The following is a 21019-nucleotide window of genomic DNA, read 5'->3' on the forward strand; positions in this document are numbered from 1 at the left end:
AACCCTGATCATAGGAGCAGGAAACGTTAACATCTCTGCCCACATATCCAGACACATGGATCACTCCTGCTGCTCTGGTCACATTACTGAGAACAACTGTGAAGAGAAAGATGACATGAAAAGGATATTTCTAACTTCCTGCTGTATAATGACCATTAACAAGGTGTGATTCTCTGCTATCAGCTGCTTCTATTAAAGTCAATACTAAAACAGATATATTTACTAGGGGTATGACTTTAACGCAATAATTGCCATTGTGATGACCCCTCGTGTCCTCTTTGGGAGTAACCACTGTTTGTCTCTCCTGCAGGTAGCTGATAATGTGATGTGGAGCAAATGTGGTGCTGAGTGTGCCCAGGTTACAAAAAGGTGTACCTGTCTAATCAGTCTCTCTCTGCTCTTCTTCGCAGGCACTTCACATGACTCTTTGGTTCTGTTCCTTTTGGTTGCTTGTATGCTTTTACACTTACAAACATTTGCACACATACTCTTCACTCATAGCCATCATACATCACTGACTTCCACATCTCACATGTTTATTCTTTATTTAGCACATCAACTTGATTTAAGCTGCTGAATAAATAAAATATTGTTTGTTTAAAATACTGGTGTATCTCTGTCTCTGTGGTTGTTGTGGCCACTTGAGCCAGGTCATGACAGCGTTTAATTACAAAAAAAATTATCACGTTAAAAAAATGAATGCACTTAAAATGCAGTTTGCATTCCAAACAACATGGAACGTTTGTCAGTGCAAGATTTTCTGGTACACCGATCACACTGATGCACACGTCAGAGCTCGGCTAAGCGCTACCAAAATAGAGGAATCAGATGAAAGTATGTTGCTAGGACTGATGGAAGGCAAATTACAAAAAAAAAAATACCTGATGGAAGCCTTGATAAAGCGTCGTTTCGTGCAAATTGTGCAAAACAGAGTTTGCATACGACCGTAGCACTTCAGCCCTATAGTGCCATCTAAATACAAAGCATGTTGCCGCAAGCACAGAAACCACCGGAGCTGTTACGGCTAGCATGTGTGATGTGTCGGCAGCCCAAACTGTTCGTATCATATTCATGTCTGTGTCTATTATTTGATTTACTGAAATCCTTTTAAATTAAATGTTGCTTTTGGGGGCAAATATTGTTATGTGATTAAAATGCAATGAATCGAGATTAATTAATTACCAAGCCTTTAATTAGATAAATTTTTTTAATCTACTCCCACCCCTAATATTTACTCATTTATGTCAAGAACTTACTGCAAAGGATGAACAGCGAGTCTAGAATGGTCCACATCTTCAACAGGAAAATAGAAAAACTGAAGGGGATGTTGTTTTAAACTACACTGTGTGAAATAATAATCTGCGCCAATGAATGTTTGTGTGTGTGTGTGTGAATGGTTGTCTGACAGACTGATGATCTGTCTAAGATGTACCCTGTTTCATGCCCGATGATGGTGATGTTCACTAATGCAAATGATAAAATATGGAAATTCCTCAGTTCTGTATTTATGTCAACAGTATTAACGAGGGTCAAATGATGACCTCAATGATGCATCCGTTTTTGAAAAGATGAGGAGGACAATGCTTTAGGATTTAATAAAAATAAATGCAATCTGTGAATGGGATTGCTTGTGAGGGCATGTTGTAGAGTATATATATATATATATATTTTATGTGTGTTTGTATTTTATTCTTAAAAGCATCCATTGCTATGCAGATGAGACCCAGCTATATTTATCCATGAAACCAGATGAAACGTATCAGCTGGTTAAACTCCAGGCATGCCTTAAAGACATAAAGGGTTGGATGACGTGTCATTTTCTACTCTAAAACTCAGTCAAAACAGAAGTCAGTGTATTTGGCCCTAAACATCTCAGAGATTCATTATCTTATGACCTGGTTTCTTTGGCTGGCATTACCTTGGCCTCCAGTACTACTGAGAAAAACCTTGTTGTTATATTCGACAAGGATATGTTCTTTAAATCGCACATAAAGCAAGTAACCAGGACTGCCTTCTTTCACCTGCGTAATATCGTCAAAATTAGGAACATCCTGTCTCAGAGTGATGCTGAAAAACTAGTTCATGCATTTGTGTCGTCCAGACTGGATTACTGTAATTTATTACTGTCAGGCTGTCCAAATAGCTCTTTAAAAAGTCTTCAAAATGCTGCGACAAGAGCACTGACAGGAATTAGCAAGAGAGATCATGTTACTCCAGTTTTAGCTTCTCTACACTGGCTCCCTTTAAAATCTAAAACAGAATTCAAAATCCTTCTTCTTACATACAAGGCTCTTAAAGGCCTAGCTCCATCGTATCTGAAAGACCTCATTGTACCATATCATGCCAACAGATCACTTCCATCTCAAAGTGCAGGTCTACTTGTGGTTCCTAGAATTTCAAAAAGTAGAATGGGAGGTAGAGCATTCAGCTATCAGGCTCCTCTCCTGTGGAACCAGCTCCCAGTTTGGGTTCGGGAGGCAGACACTCTCTCTATTTTCAAGGTCAGGTTCAAGACTTTCCCTTTTGATCAGGCTTACAATCAGGGCTGGACTGAACCATCCCGTAGTTATACTGCAATAGGCCTAGGCAGCTGGGGGACGTTGCACTGAGGACATGTCCTCTTCTCACTTCTCTCTCGCACTGAGTTCTTGTCCTCTAACTTCTCATCTACTACTAGTCATGCTATTCTGTGCTATTACTGTGTAGCATGTTAACTGCTGTGTGTCCCTCCCTGTGTGTCTTCACGGCCTCCTGCAGTTATCCACTCCTACCTAAATGAACAATTATCCAACCTCCCCCTGATTCCTCTTATATTCTCAATATGTAATATATATACATATTCTGTATACATAGAATTAAATCAAATTGAATTGAATTAAATTAGTCTGGAATATGAGTTAATACAAGGCATATGCTCAGTCTTTCTAATAGAGTGCTGAAGGGCACAAAAACAACCAGTTTTATTATCGTAATGTAGTTTGTAATAAAGTCTTATTTCATTTTTCCTTCTCGATTTGGTTTATTTATTTAGCTCTATAAAATCTATGTTAATACTGCCTGCTTTTCATTGTTTTTATTTAGCTTTGAAGGTTATTTACAGGAGACAATTTTCATGGGTTTAATATGAACAAGTTGATTTACAAGATGTAATTTGAGAATAAATGTGAGAGGCGTTGACAGGTATACAGTTTTGAGAGAGAGAGAGCCAGCAAGTCAGCAGCCTTAATGTGTTCGGGAGTGTCATATGTTGAGTGTGACGTGACAGTGATGTTAGTGGTCTCAGTGCTGGTTTCCTGTGGAGAAGCTGTCAAAGACAAAATGCACTAAAGACTCTCTATAAAGTTATCACTTAAAATTGAAAAAAATAGTAATGTAACAAACTGTTTTGATTAATGAATATATTTCATACTGTGAAACCTACTACAGTTTTACAAAAAAAAAAAAACTGTGGGGACACTTCATTTATTTACCTTGTTCTAATTCCAGCTTTACTTCAGTGTAGATATCTTTTCCATACCTCTCCACCCCACACCAGTATTTCCCAGCATCCATAGACTTAAGATCAGAGATGGTCACTGTGAAGGTTTGTTTCTTTTTGTCATCATAGATGGAGTATTTGTTCTTCTTTGTTTCTGACGTCGTAATAAGAACATCACTGTCGCCACAGTCGTTCTTGCACAGGTACTTCTGATGAGACTCATAACCCTGATCATAGGAGCAGGAAACGTTAACATCTCTGCCCACATATCCAGACACATGGATCACTCCTGCTGCTCTGGTCACATAACTGAGAACAACTGTGAAGAGAAAGATGACATGAAAAGGATATTTCTAACTTCCTGCTGTATAATGACCATTAACAAGGTGTGATTCTCTGCCATCAGCTGCTTCTATTATAGTCAATACTAAAACAGATATATTTACTCATTTAATGTCAAAAACTCACTGCAGAGGATGAACAGCAGGTCTTGAACGATCCACATTTTTCACAGGAAAATATAAAAACTGAACGGGATGTTGTTTTAAACTACGCTGTGTGAAATATTTAGAGGAAACAACACATCTGATGTGGCTGCATGTAACACCCACAACATTGTGACATGTAGTGGTGGGCGGAGCGATCCAAATGTTGATAAGATCGATATTATTTTTTTCTTATAGAAAATATAGAATTATATAGAATTTAGGTATTTCTTTTTGTTAATGACTTTGCTTGATTAGAGAAGATTTTTCTGTTTTTGTAAGATGTTAATTGTTAGTGTAGTGTAGTGTGTCTGTGTGGTCTGATCAGCCACTATATATGTGCCCCATGGTGTTAATTTTGTTAGGACTGTTTGAGTTCCAGTCTGTTCTGTTTAATTGTTCAGTTACAGCCGAGTTGTTCCGTTAATTTGACCTCTTTTATGAGCCCAGAACCTTAGTTTTTTGTAAATAACTTCTTTTTGCATTCTTGGGTAAATAAAATGTTGTTTTTTTTTAAACCACTTGATTATTCTCATGCTTTTACCAGCTCGGTATCCCACAGAATCCATTGGCCGATTGGGGCCTTTCTGTGTGGAGTTTGCATGTTCTCCTTGTGTTTTCCAGCCTCCACCCACCGTCCCACCGTCCCATCATCCCATCATCCCACCATCCTTGCTCGTTAGGTTCATTGGTGATTCTAAATTGGCCGTAGGTGTGCAGGTGAGTGTGAATGGTTGCCTGTTTCTCTGTGTTAGCCCTGTGATAGACTGGAGACCTGTCAGTGTGTATGTGGAGGGCTGGTTTTCTGACAGGTGCCTCTCGACAGATGATGGTGATGTTGATAAAATGATAAAATATGGAAATTCCTCAGTTCTGTATTCATGTCAACAGTATAACAAGGGTCAAAAGACCTCAATGATGCATCCATTTTTGAAAAGATGAGGAAGAAAATGCTTTAGGATTCTTTAAAAATAAATCCGTGAATGGGATTACCTGTGAGAGAATGTTGTAGAGTATATTTTTTCATGTTTGTTTGTATTTTATTAAAAGCATCACTGTGACCGGATCAGTTTCATCGTATCATGCATACAAATGCAATAATAATAATAATAGTAATAATTCTAATTTCTCATTTTGAAAGAATGGACAAATAAAAAGAAACCTTAAATCTGTCCAGAATATGAGCATGTGCTCAGTCTTTATAACCGAGGTGAAGGGCACAAAAAACAATCAGTTTTATTATCATAATGTAGTTTGTAATTATAATCTTATTTCATTTTTCCTTCACATTTTGGTTTATTTATTCAGCTCTATAAAATCTGCATTAATACTGCCTACTTATCATTGTGTTTATTTAGCTTTGAAGGTCATTTACAGAAGAAAAGTTTTCATGCATTTAATATGAGCAGGATGATTTACAAGATGTAATGCTTTATTAATCCCAAACTGGGAAATTTCAGTGTTGCAGAAGCCACATACAGGCACTCATCATACCATACATGATCTATAAAGATAGATAAATATATATAAAAAATACTTGTTGAATAAAAATATTATTAACTTACAAGGAAATTAAATTGACCAAAAGCTACCATGTGAAAAATGTGCCAGTTTCAGTCCAAAGTGTGATTTTTTACACACAAATGAAGGCATAATGTCTTTAAATATGCTACAAATATTCAAATTGACTCAGTGATGAACTGATTACAATGTGGTCATCAAAGGTAAAAGGTCAAGGTCACAAATCATATTTTTGGCCTCAACAAATCTGGTTATAACAAGGTTTCACATAAATGTCTAACTGGATAAATTGATGGAGGGATGGCATTTTATATGCCAGTGGTTAACTTCACTGTGAAACCATAATGTTTTACAAAAACACCTCTATTAAATTCCTTTAACGTCTTCTGTCATGGTTTGTTTAGTTTCCTGGGTTTCTGTTTTTTCGTTTTTGGATATCCTGCCTCATCAGCAGCGCTTTTGGGCTTTTTTGGTCTTTTTTATTAAATACTTTTTCGCCTACTCTTGCCTCAGCCTCTTAAGTCCTGCATTTGGGTCCTAAACCTCCACTCCCCGCCACCCATCGTGACAGAATGACACGACCAGCATTGGACTCAGCACACCCTGTTCCTTTTGACGAGGAGGAGGACAAAAGGCGAGATATTGTTAACTATTTGGAACAAAGACTCGGGTACGGACCGTGGCTCATGCCCGAGTTGTTGCCTTTTTTTTGGGGGGAGGCACGCGTATGGCCATGTGGGCCGCCGACAGGAAGGATGGGTCCACATGGATGCCATGGAGGGAGGTCTGCTGGCCGGCAGCCTCTGGAGTCCCGCACTGCTGGCCACTTGGTAGCGTCTCCCCGGTCTACTGGCCATCGGCCAGCTAGCTTCCAGCGAGCCGCTCCTGCCTCCGTTCTTGCTCCTGCTACACAGGTTCTTGTCTTTCAGCTGTTTCATCACTGTGACTGGAGCTCTGCTGCTCGTACAAAGTTGGCTCTGAGTAAACAACATCTCCTGGATCAATGCAAATCTAAAGAAAAGAACACATGATAAAGAAGTGGACATACAGTGAGTTAATTGATGGATATGGTACACATCTCCCTTTATAAGCAACAGATTATTAAAGTTACAAACTGCTACAGCCAGTTTCTTCAGTTGTCTGAATCAAAGGTTGACACTGTGACGTCTACAGTCCAGACTGTCATGAGAGCTTATATGAATGTCCTACATGAGTCTTGACTGTCCCTCTGACTTTTCATTTGGCATCACAATAATACAGTTTATTCAAGATAGGACCTAAATTATATGGTAGACGATTACTCTTTACATTGTCAGAGCAAATACAACATTTCAGTGTCTTTAAAGATAGCTTAATTACCACTGTGGCTCTTTTGTGTTATGGACTGTAGTGAACATTGTTAAATGGTATATTATTTTTTTTATTTTTTTATTTTTATTCAGGCACTTCTTGTCCTCCATACTATCTCCTCTGGAGACTACTAGAAAGGCTTTGGACCTGTAGCTATGTTTACTTACATTATTAACCCTGATCTCTTCTCCTGCTTTAGCACTGCTCAATACCATCACATTGACTCCACTTCCTGAAACAACACATCAGAGAATATTACAGTCTATTTCTGTCTGTGTCTCCATCTGTGGGTTCATGTTTGGTTTGTGTAAAATCTACCATGACTTTTGTAGAGTTTGTTTTTAAAAAACACAAGGACAAATGGTAGGATCAGTAGCACCAGTATTGTAGACCGAATGTACACTGAAAGTGTCACATCTGGAAAATAAAATATACAACGTCGTTAAAGATATACACTTCCACAAAAACACATTTAGTTTGATCATGTTCATATTTCATTAGCATTAGTGAACACACACACCCACACACATACATATAGACACCTTTAATGTGTTTGGGAGTGTCATATGTTGAGTGTGACGTGACAGGTTCCTCAGTGCTGGTTTCCTGTGGAGAGGCTGTCAGAGAAAAAATACACTTAAGACTCTCTATAAAGTTAGCACTTCAAATTGACAAAATGGTATAGTAACAAACTGTTTTAATTAATGAATATATTCTCCACTGTTAAACCTATGTGACATGATAAACATAATGAACCATTATTATGACCTCTGACCTTTAACCTCCAGCTCAACAGCAGAGAAAACATCCAGTCCACTGTTTCTATGGACACCACAAAGATACGACCCAGAATCCTCTTGGTTCAGGTTGGTAATGTTGACTGTGAATCTTCTTGACTCCTTTTCATCAGTCAGTGTGAAGCGTCCATTTTGTTTGCTGTCAGAGGTGATGACTGCCTGCTGCAGACATGTGGAGGGCTGCTTTCCTCTGCAGATGAACTTCAGGTTGTTCTGGTACTCAGACTCATACGGACAAATGATGGACATTGCATCTCTTTCATGACTTTGAATTTTATCCACATTGTTGCAGCAGCGGTCTGTCAAGATGAAATAAAATCACATGACATAAGGTCATTGTTGATGAATCTTACATGTTATATATGTGTAAACTAAACTGTGGGGACACTTTATTTATTTACCTTGTTCTAATTCCAGCTTTACTTCAGTTTTGATATCTTTGAAAAACCTCGTCACCCCACACCAGTATTTCCCAGCATCCATAGACTGAAGATCAGAGATGGTCACTGTGAAGTTTTGTTTCTTTTTGTCATCATAGATGGAGTATTTGTTCTTCTTTGTTTCTGATGTCGTAATAAGAACATCACTGTAGCCACAGTTGTTCTTGCACAGGTACTTCTCATAAGACTCATAACCCTGATCATAGGAGCAGGAAATGTTAACATCTCTGCCCACATATCCAGACACATGGATCACCCCTGCTGCTCTGGTCACATTACTGAGAACAACTGTGAAGAGAAAGATGACATGAAAAGGATATTTCTAACTTCCTGCTGTATAATGACCATTAACAAGGTGTGATTCTCTGCTATCAGCTGCTTCTATTAAAGTCAATACTAAAACAGATATATTTACTAGGGGTGGGACTTCAACGCAATAATTGCGATTCATTAATTACAAACATTTGTTTAAAAAAAATTATGCATTTAAACGCATTCCAAACAACACGGAACATTTGTCAGTGCAAGATTTCCTGGTACACCAAATACATTGATGCACACGTCAGAGCTCAGCTAAGCGCTACTAAAATAGAGGAATCGGATGAAAGTATGTTGCTAGGACAGATGGAAGGCAAATTTAAAAAAAAAAACTACCTGATGGAAGCCTTGACAAAGCGAAAGCAAACAACAATATTCATGTCTGTGTCTATTATTTGATTTACTGAAATCCTTTTAAATTAAAAAATTTTGCTTTTGGGGTCAAATATTGTGATTAAAATGCGATTAATCGAGATTAATTAATTACAAGCCTCTAATTAGATTATTTTTTTTTAATCTAGTCCCAGCCCTAATATTTACTCATTTATGTCAAGAAATTACTGCAAAGGATGAACAGCAGGTCTAGAATGGTCCACATCTTCAACAGGAAAATATAAAAACTGAAGGTGATGTTGTTTTAAACTACACTGTGTCAAATAATAATCTGTGCCATGCATGTTTGTGTGTGTGTGGTTGTCTGACAGACTGATGACCTGTCTAGGGTGTACCCTGGTTCGTGCCCGATGATGATGGTGATGTTCAGTAATGCAAATGATAAAATATGGAAATTCCTCAGTTCTGTATTTATGTCAACAGTATTAACGAGGGTCAAATGATGACCTCAATGATGACGGAAAAGATTCGCTCACAGCGATGCTTTTAAGAATAAAATACAAACATACACAATATATATATATATATTTTATGTATGTTTGAATCTTTTCCGTTTCATCATATCATGCATACAATGACAATAAAGGCTTTTTTCTAATTTCCCATTTTCATAGAATGGACAAACAAAAAGAAAACTTAAATACATTATTGATCACAATATTTTACTACAGAGACTCGAAAGTGTGATCAAGATTAAAGGAACTACATTAGACTGGTTTGAATCCTATCAGACAGATTCCACTTTGTCCATGTCAACAATGATTCTTCTCCTTGTACAAAAGTAAGTTATGGAGTTCCTCAGGGTTCTACTTTTAAGGTCAGGTTTAAGACTTTCCTTTTTGATCAAGCTTATAATTAGGGCTGGACTGAACCATCCCTTAGTTATACTGCAATAGGCCTAGGCAGCTAGGGGACGTTGCACTGAGCACATGTCCTCTTCTCACTTCTCTCTCGCACTGAGTTCTTGTCCTCTAACTTCTTATCTATTACTAGTCATGCAATTCTGTGCTATTACTGTGTAGCATGTTAACTGCTGTGTGTCCCTCCCTGTGTGTCTTCATGGCCTCCTGCAGTTATCCACTCCTACCTTAATGAACAATTATCCAACCTCCCCCTGATTCCTCTTACATTCTCAAACTGTCATGTAACATCATCAGATATATGATGTATTTGTATCATCATCAGATTCTACACGTACGCTTTAGTCAGATGTATGTATCTATGAGAGATGTATGTTTATCTTGTTTCTCCTGCTGTTCTCTTCTCTCTCTTTTCTGTCTCTACCCGGCTGGCCTTGGGCAGATGGGCCCCTCCATATGAGCGGGGTTCTGCTCAAGGTTTCTTCCTGTTAAAAGTTTTTCCTTGCCACCGTCGCCTTCAGGCTTGCTTTTTGGGTTTCAGACCGGACGTTGTAAAGCATCTTGAGACAATTTGTATTGTTATTGATGCTATATACATAGAATTGAATCAAATTTAATTGAATTAAATGAGTCTGGAATATGAGTTAATACAAGGCATATGCTCAGTCTTTCTAATAGAGTGCTGAAGGGCACAAAAATAATCACTTTTATTATTGTAATGGTGTTTGTAATAAAGTCTTATTTCATTTTTCCTTCTCAATTTGGTTTATTTATTCAGCTCTATAAAATCTATGTTAATACTACCTACTTTTCATCGTTTTTATTTAGCTTTGAAGGTTATTTACAGGAGAAAATTTTCATGTGTTTAATATGAACAAGTTGATTTACAAGATGTAATTTGAGAATAAATGTCAGAGACATTGACAGGTATACAGTTTTGAGAGAGAGAGCCAGCAAGTCAGCAGCTTTAATGTTTTCGGGAGTGTCATATGTTGAGTGTGACATGACAATGATGTTAGTGGTCTCAATGCTGGTTTCCTGTGGAGAGGCTGTCAAAGAAAAAAATGCACTAAAGACTCTTTATAAAGTTATCACTTCAAATTGAAAAAATAGTAATGTAACAAACTGTTTTAATTAATGAATATAGTATTTCCCATTGTTAAACCTACTACAGTTTTACAAAATTATGTGACATGATGAACATAATGAAGCATTATTATTTCCTCTGACCTTCAACCTCCAGCTCAACAGCAGAGAAAACATCCAGTCCACTGTTTCTATGGACACCACAAAGATACGACCCAGAATCCTCTTGGTTCAGGTTGGTAATGTTGACTGTGAATCTTCTTGACTCCTTGTCATCAGTCAGTGTGAAGCGTCCATTTTGTTTGCTGTCAGAGGTGATGACTGCCTGCTGCAGACATGTGGAGGGCTGCTTTCCTCTGCAGATGAACTTCAGGTTGTTCTGGTACTCAGATTCATACGGACAAATGATGGACACTGAACCTCTTTCATGACTTTGAATTTTAGACACATTGTTGCAGCAGCTGTCTGTCAAGATTAAATAAAATCACATGACATAAGCTCATTGTTGATGAATCATCCATGTTGTATATGTGTAAACTAAACTATGAGGACACTTCATTTATTTACCTTGTTCTAATTCCAGCTTTACTTCAGTGTAGATATCTTTTCCAGACCTCGTCACCCCACACCAGTATTTCCCAGCATCCATAGACTGAAGATCAGTGATGGTCACTGTGAAGGTTTGTTTCTTGTTGTCATCGTAGATGGAGTATTTGTTCTTCTTTGTTTCTGATGTCGTAATAAGAACATCACTGTTGCCACAGTTGTCCTTACACAGGTACTTCTCATAAGACTCATAACCCTGATCATAGGAGCAGGAAACGTTAACATCTCTGCCCACATATCCAGACACATGGATCACTCCTGCTGCTCTGGTCACATTACTGAGAACAACTGTGAAGAGAAAGATGACATGAAAAGGATATTTCTAACTTCCTGCTGTATAATGACCATATGTTGTGATTTTCTATTATTGCTTCTATAAATATGAATACTAAAGCAAATATATTTATTTATTGATTGTCAAGAACTTACTGCAGAGGATGAACAGCAGATCTTGAACGGTCCACATCTTTAACAAGAAAATATAAAAACTGAAGAGGAAGTTGATTGTACTACGCTGTGTGAAATATTTTGAGGAAACAACAGTGCACTAACTGTTCAACACATCTGATGTGGCTACATTTAACACCCACAACATGTGACATGTAGAGGTGGGCGGATCGATTAAAATATTGATTAGATAGATATTCTGTATTTTCTTAGTATATACTTGTAGAATTTTGGTATTTCTTTTTGTTAATGACTTTGTTTGATCATAGAAGATTTTTCTTTTTTTTTTTTTTGTCAGATGTTAATTGTTAGTGTAGTGTGTCTCAGTTCCCCCTAGTGTGTCTATGTGGTCTGATCAACCCCTATATATGTGCCCCACTGCGTTCATTTTGTTCAGAATCATAATCAGAAAATACTTTATTGCCAAGCATGTTTGTACATACAAGTAATTTGTTTTGGTGTTGTTGCACCCATTACGCATAAACAAATAAAATAAAACATGGAAACTCGGCTCTCAAATAGTACAAAGTACATCCTCTGCTGTGCTTTTTTAATTAGGGCACTGATGTTGAGCTCCCATTTGAGGTCCTGGGAAGTGATGGTGCCCAGGACCACAGTGCTGACTGTAGAGTCACACAGGATGATGGGGAGGAGTGGGGCTGTGTTCGAATGAATGAATGAATGAATGAATGAATGAATAGCCTTTATTGTCACTATAACAAGTACAATGAGATTACAGCACTCTCCCGTCCGTACATATACAGACAATACAATGAACAGACATAACGGATGAGTGTTAGGTAATAGTGTGGGGAGAAAATGGGAAGAAACAAGAGGAGAGGGGAGGAGAAAAAAAAGCAGCTCCCAGACTACACTCATCTGGGGGAGTACAGTGTGGGACCGGGAAAAAAAAAACCAACATAAGCACATATGAGCACACTTTACAACATAAGAACTCAAAAACAACTTGCGCCGGGGGAGGGGGGGGGAAAGGGGTGTGGAGGTGTTCCAGCGTAGACAGGCAGCCAGCCGCGGCCGCTGCCCCAAGGGCACCGCCATTGGACCCCGCCTGATGCACTGGGGGTGAAAAAGCGGCGAAGGCGTGTGAATTTGGGGGTAGGGAGGTGTGTTGCATATGTGCATGTGTGTGAGTGTCCTTGGGTGCGTGTGTGTACATAAGCCTGGAGAGTCGCTTCGTCTAGCCTCCCAATCAGTTCGCAGGATGTCATCGCGATAACACAGCGTGGTTGCCATGGAGACGTCCTTGATCGGGTCCCAGACGGAGTCAACCAACAACAGGTGTCCGTGAAGGAAGGGAGTGAGGGATGGGACAGAGCATCTCACTGCAGCGATCTTCCTGTAGTACATGATCATCTCCACTGTCTTGGAAGTGTTCAGCTCCAGGTTGTGGCAGCTGCACCAAGTCACCAGGCGGTCGAGCTCTAGTCTAGTCTAGTCTGTAGGCGCTCTCATCTCCACCTGAGATGAGCCCGATGAGGGTGGCGTCAACTACAAATTTCAGGAGCTTGACAGACTCGTGACTGGAGGTGCAGCTGTTTGTGTACAGGGAGAAGTGCAGAGGTGAAAGGACACAGTCTTGAGGGGAACCTGTGTTGATGGTATGGGAGTCTGAGATGTGTTTTCCCAGCCTCACATGCTGCCTCCTGTCAGACAGGAAGTCTGATCCACCTGCAGATGGAGTCAGGCACGGTCAGCTGAGTTTGTCTTGTAGCAGAGACGGAACGACCGTGTTGAAGACAGCTGATCATTGAAGATGAACATTGAAGACAGCTGATCAGCACAGTGCTTCAAGGTGGATGGAGACACAGCGTCTGATCCAGCAGCCTTGCGGGGGTTCTGCCTCGCAAACAGCCTCTTCAATCCAAATGCAGTAAAATTATCCATCTTTGTCCAAATTTCTGCAGAGAACGATGGAGAGGGAGCCAGAGACTGAGCCTGACAACACAAGAGAGGAGTACTTCTTTCAGAATGGTGTTCTTTACCATCAGCATGGCCAGGTTGAGCAGATAGTGGTGCCACAGGCAGCCTGAGAGGTCGTACTTACCGACCACCTAGGGAAACGCAAGACCCTGCCTGCATCAAATACCATTTCCACTGGCCAGGCCTGAGTTGTTGGCCAGTTCTGTAAGAGTTGCCCTCAGTGTCAAAAGACATCAATTAAAGGGGGGGGTAGTTAATGTTGTCTCTCATGTTGTTCAGATGCGAGAGAAACTTTAGAGGATGAGCGAACTGGCCCAAGCGCACAAACTGAAGAGGATGTTGTTTCAAACTACGCTGTGTAAAATATTTCGACGAAAAAGTACTGCACATCTGATGTCTAAATGAAATAGATTAATACTCAAGATATCAAAATGTTAAAAAATAAAAATAAATAAATACAATTAAGTGTTAAACAAAATGATGTTTTATATTTTAGATTCACCTGGAATGGTTTTCCATCAGTCTTGAGGAAGTCTTCTTGTTGGCTTCTTTACTGTCAACTCATCCCAAACCATCTTGTTACAAACAGCTGTGTGCTGCTCATACTAATATTCATTTCTGCTCAAGAGTGAGACATCAGTCTTTGAGGATCTCTGTCAGGTGCAGAGTCCCATGAAGATTGGCTGGCACCCAGGATTGGCTGTTCAGGAGGCTCTGCCTATTCAAATAGTCCGCAGCTCAACCACCCCAAGGGATCGAGATTGCTGACTATGATGAGCTGTACGTTGTGGAACTTTTTTTCGTTTGCCTTGTAACCTCAGTGAGTTTTGAGTGCACAGATGGTATTTTTCCTGTGAGTGTGTTTTTCTTTTGTGTGTGAATTATATTATATGTGAAGCATTTATGTGGGCTCTAATTTGAGCTGCTGTTATTTGTGGTTTCTGAGGCTGGTAACTCTATGAATGTATCCTCTGCAGCAGAGGTAACTCTTGGTCATCAGTCTCATCACAGCATTCAATGATTTTTTTTTTTTTGTGTGTGTGTGTGTGTATGTGTCTGTGTGTATATATGTACACGGACAGCTTCAACTCTTCTGGAAAGGTTTTCAACAAGGTTTAGGAGTGTACATTTAAATTTTTGGATGGGTGAGTGAATTCTTTTGGCAATATTTATACTTTTTAATTCGTGTATAGCATCAAGTCAGTTAAACTTCTGGGATATCGACCAGGTATCTCCTCAACCTACCAGGACCCTTACTTTAGGAGATCTGGACAGGGCCGTAGGAGGTCCTCAACCCATCAGCAGGGGCCTCATGTACGAAGGGTGCGTGCGCACAAAAACGTTCCGTACATTCTTGTTCATGGAAAAGTTCAGCTGTATCAAGCTAGAAAAGACCGTGAACATGTGGGTGGCCCATGGCTGGCGTACGCTGGCTTCTACCACTGTTGATACTTTGGCGACACTTAGAGGTGATGATGGGAAACTGTTGTAATAAATAAATATGAAAACAATCAGTCTGATTATTTGGGACTGTGCCAGTCGACCCTGAGCAGAGCCATGCCAGCCACGTGGGATGGAATTATCCGCATATCAGCCAGGTATATCAAATTCCCATACAATGCAGCTGAACAGATCAACATTAAAGCACAATGTGCAGCGACAGCCGGTTCTCCAAATGTAATCTGAGCTATCGACTGCACACACACTGATATAAATGCGCCATGACATGATGAATTTGTATAAGTCAAAAGGAAACATTTTCATTCGATCAATGTACAGATCATATGTGATGTGCAAATGCAATTAGCCAACATTGTGGTAAGGTGGCCTCACACACACTCTCCCACTCACTCCTCTTGCGTTTATTGTTTATGCTGGAGGACAGCGTGCCAAAGAGTGCATTTTTGCGCACCTCCACTCCAGTGAGTAGTGTCTCCAATTCGCTTTCTGTGAAGTTCTTCTTTTTTCTTACTCATTCTTATGTTTTAATTTTCTGATTGTGCAGACAGAGGAATCTCAGGTGCAGGGTCAATTTAAATATAATTTTATATTAAATAGGGGCATGGACAGGGAGGGGTCAGGTACAACATGTGTGCTCAATTCCACATTGATTGGGATGTACAAAGGAAATGTGCTCCTGGATCTGAGCGTGCGCCCATGTTTCAGTAGGAAATCCACACAAGTCTTTGTACATGAGGCCCCTGGTCCTTACAGTCTGGCAAGAAGTCTGGGTTATGTAGAATGGGAGTGAGAGGAGATGAGAGCGAATGGATCTCCTGGCTCTGACGGTACTGAGTGTGATAGGGTTAGAGCAGAGTTTTATGACAGATTCAGGTTTTTTATAAACAATAGATTCCACAGGGACACTTCGACTGAGAGGACCCAATATCATGCCAAACTGAGGCTGGATCACAGTTGTGCCAGCTTGCAATCACCCGCAGGTGAGATGCCAGTTGGTAAAATCTAAGGCTTGGTACATCTAACCCTCCATCACAACCTGCCATTTGAAGTTTTGTCATCTTGAGACAGGGCTTCCTTTTGCTCCAAATGAAGGAGCTTAGCCAGCCATCAAGCACCTTAATAACCTTATTTAATAATAAGATAGGGATCATTTGCAGTGGGTACAGCAGTCTGGGCAGGACGTTCATTTTTATAAATGGTCTTGCTGTTATAAAGCGTTTTTCTACCTATTATAGACACATCACAGACACATCTACCCATTTGCTCACACAAGCACACACACATTCATACACCAGTGCCACGCACTGGGAGCAGCTGGGGGTTCAGTGTCTTGTTCAAGGACACTTCGGCATGTGGCACTTTCTGGGAATTGAACCGCTCACCCTGTGGTTCGTGGACAACCCGCTCTACCTACTGAGCCACAGCCGCCAAAATTGTAAGAACCTAGCCAGGAAAGAGGGAGAGGGGCCCAGCGGTCTACGTCTGCCATTATAGCATCCAAGAGGGAGGGGGAGTTGGATGTAAACATCTGACCAAAATTGGGTGTCACATGCACTCCTAATTAAATAAAACTGGTGGGAGACCAGCAGAACGCACAGTGGTGAGGTGGTTAGCACTGATGCCTCACAGCGAGAAGGTCCCGGGTTCGAATCCATGGGCCGACTGGGCCTTTCTGTGTGGAGTCTGCATGTCCGTCCAAAGACATGCTCATTAGGTTAATTGGTGATTCTAAATTGGCCGTAGGTGTGAGTGTGAATGGTTGTCTGTCTCTCACCAGATGACAGCTGGGATAGGCTCCAGCAGACCCCCGCGACCCCTAACAGGAATAAGCGGGTACAGAAGATGAATGAATGAATATTCCAATTTAATGTAAAAGTACCAATAAAACCTTGTAAAAATCCATCCTGCATACAATAAGTAAAAGTACAGAAGTATTATAATGTCAGGCTGTTCAGAACTATGTAGGTTGGAATAAAATGATGCAAAGTGTTTATTAATGGTTCTAGTATCGAACGATCTGACACCATTAAAGTAATAGAGACTATACTTTGAGAATCTGCCCTCTTCTTGACAAGACCAGCAGGATATTTTCCAGGTTTATCTCCAAACTCATATAGGTTCTGCCTGGCAAATTTAAGGGACTGTTCAAAGTCGTGAATCAGAAAAGTATTCAATGCAGCATGTGTGGATAACAGTTCCTTAAGCAAATCAGGACTCGGGCCAGATATGTGATTTTTCTCCAATTCAGCTAGCCGAGATTTGAAAAGTTTACACTGCTCATTCTTCCCACGTCTTTTGGATGCAACAAAAGACATAATCAATCCACAGGTGTATATTTTACACGTCTCCCAGAGGACAGAGGGATTATCTGTGGATGGTGAGTTGACAGAATAAAAAATATTAAATTCTGAAGAAAAGTAGGAGATAAACTTGTCATCTCTGAGGAGATAAGGTTGAAATCTCCAGCGCTGTGACAATGCCTTGTCCTCAGCGAGATAATATACCAAATACAGGGGGGCATGATCTGAAAACACAATGTTGCTTATTGAACATGATAAGGCAAGAGACATTTTTGAGGAGGGGACGAAAAAGTAATCAATGCTGGTATAGCTTTTATGTGGGGCCAAAAAAAAAGTGAACTCTGAATCAGTAGGGTGAAGCTGCCTCCACACATCAGAATATTAAATATCATGACATACACTACCAGTCAAAGGTTTGGACACACCCTGTCATTTAATGTTTTTTCTTTATTTTCATGACTATTTACACTGTAGATTCTCAATGATGGCATCACAACTATGAATCAACACATCTTCACATTCACATTCTTCAAAATAGCCACCCTTTGCTTTGATTACTGCTTTGCACACTCTAGGCATTCTCTTGATGAGCTTCATGAGGTAGTCACCTGAAATGGTTTTCCAACAGTCTTGAAGGAGTTCCCAGAGATGCTGAGCACCTGTTGGCCCTTTTGCCTTCACTCTGTGGTCCATCTCATCCCAAACCATCTAGATTAGGTTTAGGTCAGGTGACTGTGGAGGCAGGTCATCTGGTGCAGCACTCCATCACTCTCCTTCTTGGTCAGATAACCCTTACACAGCCTGGAGGTGTGTTTGGGGTCATTGTCCTGTTGAAAAATAAATGATGGTCCAACTAAACGCAAAAGCAAGCAGCTATTTGACCACAGAGACCTGATTGGCACTGTCTCCTCTGAACAGTTGATGTTCTGCTACTAGAACTCTGTGTGGCATTGATCTGGGCTCTAATCTGAGCTGCTGTGAACTTGCAATTTCTGAGGCTGATGACTCAGATGAAATTATCCTCAGCAGCAGAGGTGACTCTTGGTCTTCCTTTCCTGAGGCGGTCCTCATGTCAGCCAGTTTCGTTGCAGTGCTTGATGGTTTTTGCAACTGCACTTGGGGACACATTCAAAGTTTTTGCAATTTTCCGGACTGACTGACCTTCAGTTCCTAAAGTAATGATGGACTGTCGTTTCTCTTTACTTAGCTGATTGGTTCTTGCCATAATGTGAATTCTAACAGTTGTCAAATAGGGCTGTCAGCTGTGTGCCAACCTGACTTTTGTACAACACAACTGATGGTCTCAACCCCATTAAGAAGGCAAGAAATTCCACAAATGAACCCTGACAAGACACACCGGTGAAGTGGAAACCATTTCAGGTGACTACATCATGAAGCTCATTGAGAGAAGTCCAAGGGTTTGCAGTGCTGTCAACAAAGCAAAGGGTGGCTACTTTGAAGAATCTAAAATATCAATCATATTTAGAGTTATTTCACACTTTTTTGTTTACTGCATAATTCCACATGTGTCCATTCATAGTTTTGATGTCTTCAGTGAGAATCTACAATGTAAATAGTCATGAAAATAAAGAAAGCTTGCTTAGAAGGGGGAGAAATGTAAGATGGAAGTTTGTCAAGAGAGGGATTAAGGTGACAATTGAAATCTCCTCCCACAAAAGAGTAACCTGAAGCCTGTTCTATAAAAACTGCAAAAGTCTTGGAGAGAAAGTCAGGGGAATAAGCTGGAGGATAATAATACATATACAATATTACAATAATGTTACATCTTTTCCTGTGAGTATTCCTTTAACAATTATATCTTTAGCACAATCAAGAGACCTAAATGCCAGATGCCATCACGTGACCCCCTCACACAGGGTTAACATCATCACCCTGTCAGCCCCTGTGGTTCAGAGTTCTGTACTTTAATTACACACTCACATTCTACACAATGAAGGCAAGAAGGACGATCCAAGTGAAAGCACAGCCAGGCATGTACAGTCCACTGCTTTATTTTAACCAACCATCAACACAGGCAGGCAGATTGGTAAATGATCAAAATGTCAAACTTAGAGCAGAAAACATTTATGCAGTATAAATACACAAGTAAGCAACATTTATGGACTCATTCATGCTTGTTAAATTCAATCTTGTATCTTCATCAATGATGTAACAGTGACGCCGTATAAAAGAGAGACTGTATGTTTAGTAGAAAGTTGGATGTCCAGGCTTTTCTGGAGAAATCTACAGCCCTGGTTGGACCCTTGAGTATCAAACTCTGTTTACTGGAAGTTAAACTGACTGGACAGGTGTGACCAGCTGATGGTCTTTTGAAGACCCCTGTTTATTTTGTTTCTTTCTATCTATCTAAATCTCCAGCCATTCTCAGGTTCAATGAAACAAACACAAAGAACATTCATTCATTCATTCATTTTCTATACCCGGTTATTCCGCAGGGGTCTGCTGGAGCCTATCCCAGCTGTCATTGGGCGAGAGGCAGGGGTACACCCTGGACAGGTTGCCAGTCCATCGCAGGGCTAATTATAAAACAAAATATTCCAATCTAACGTAAAAGTATCGATAAAACCTGATAAAAATCCATCCTGCATACGTTAAGTAAAAGTACAGAAGTATTATAATAGACCCTACTTCAAGTAACAATAGTGAAAGTACTCAATCTAAATCCCTCATGAGGGTTTTATTACTATAAACTATGACAATGCTACATTGGACATTTGGCACATGACACGGAGGCCCAGTCAGACCATACGAAAACAATTCCAGTTACTGGATCTGTTACAAACATGTAGGGCAGTAAAAAGTATAAAGCATGGGAACCTGAAGTATTCATTACTACACATGTGTACTGAACTACACCAGATTGATAAATGTGCCTTATTACTTTGAACTTCTATTTCTGAATGTCTTTCTTTGTGTTAGTTTTTATATACAGAAGGTACATTTTGGGTATTTTCAAACAAGGAATGTAGATTGCATCATCAACACTAGGTATTAGCAAATGTGTATCTGAGTAAAAGCCATGAATATACAGCATACATAATAACTACATCTCAAAATTCACCTGTAATTAGACACATGGAAACTTTCATTACAGTAGATTTCTTCCGTTGCTGTGACGTTTTCATAGTCTGGTTGGTCATCATCTGCGTCACCGTAGTCATGACAGGCACCCTGCAGTTTGGAGGTCATCTGCTTTGAGAACATTGCAGTTTCTTGATTGGCATACATCTGAAACAGAAGCAACAAACAACAAAGGAGAAGTTGTTATGAATATCTACACTGCCTGGCCAAAAGCATTTCACCACCTGGATTTAACTAAGCAAATAGGTACGAGCCTCCTATTGGATAATTACTGCATGGGTGATTATCTTTCAGCTGGCAACAAGTTATTTAACCCCAACTGATGCAATGAGTAGCTTCTCATTTCTTAAACAAACATGGGGAAAGACACATCCAGTGGTCGTGGAAAAGATGTTCATCTGTTTGAGAAGGGTCAAATCATTGGCATGAATCAA

At 40.0% G+C, this 21019-nt stretch overlaps 1 protein-coding gene across 1 annotated transcript; it reads right to left on the bottom strand.

Annotated features, from left to right (window-relative positions):
- Positions 1 to 6108: 6108 nt before the first annotated feature.
- LOC311494851 (polymeric immunoglobulin receptor-like) lies at positions 6109 to 11800 on the bottom strand (the record flags this gene model as incomplete). Its single annotated transcript, XM_084554104.1, has 6 exons — positions 6109 to 6495; positions 7002 to 7930; positions 8033 to 8359; positions 10873 to 11193; positions 11296 to 11622; positions 11764 to 11800. The coding sequence occupies 5 exons, from the start codon at positions 11798 to 11800 to the stop codon at positions 7596 to 7598; spliced, it is 1347 nt and encodes a 448-aa protein (XP_084410230.1). The 3' UTR covers positions 6109 to 6495; positions 7002 to 7595.
- Positions 11801 to 21019: the final 9219 nt, after the last annotated feature.

This window comes from Chelon labrosus (assembly GCF_963514085.1).
Source record: "Chelon labrosus genome assembly, chromosome: 2".
NCBI classification, from domain to species: Eukaryota; Metazoa; Chordata; class Actinopteri; order Mugiliformes; family Mugilidae; genus Chelon; species Chelon labrosus.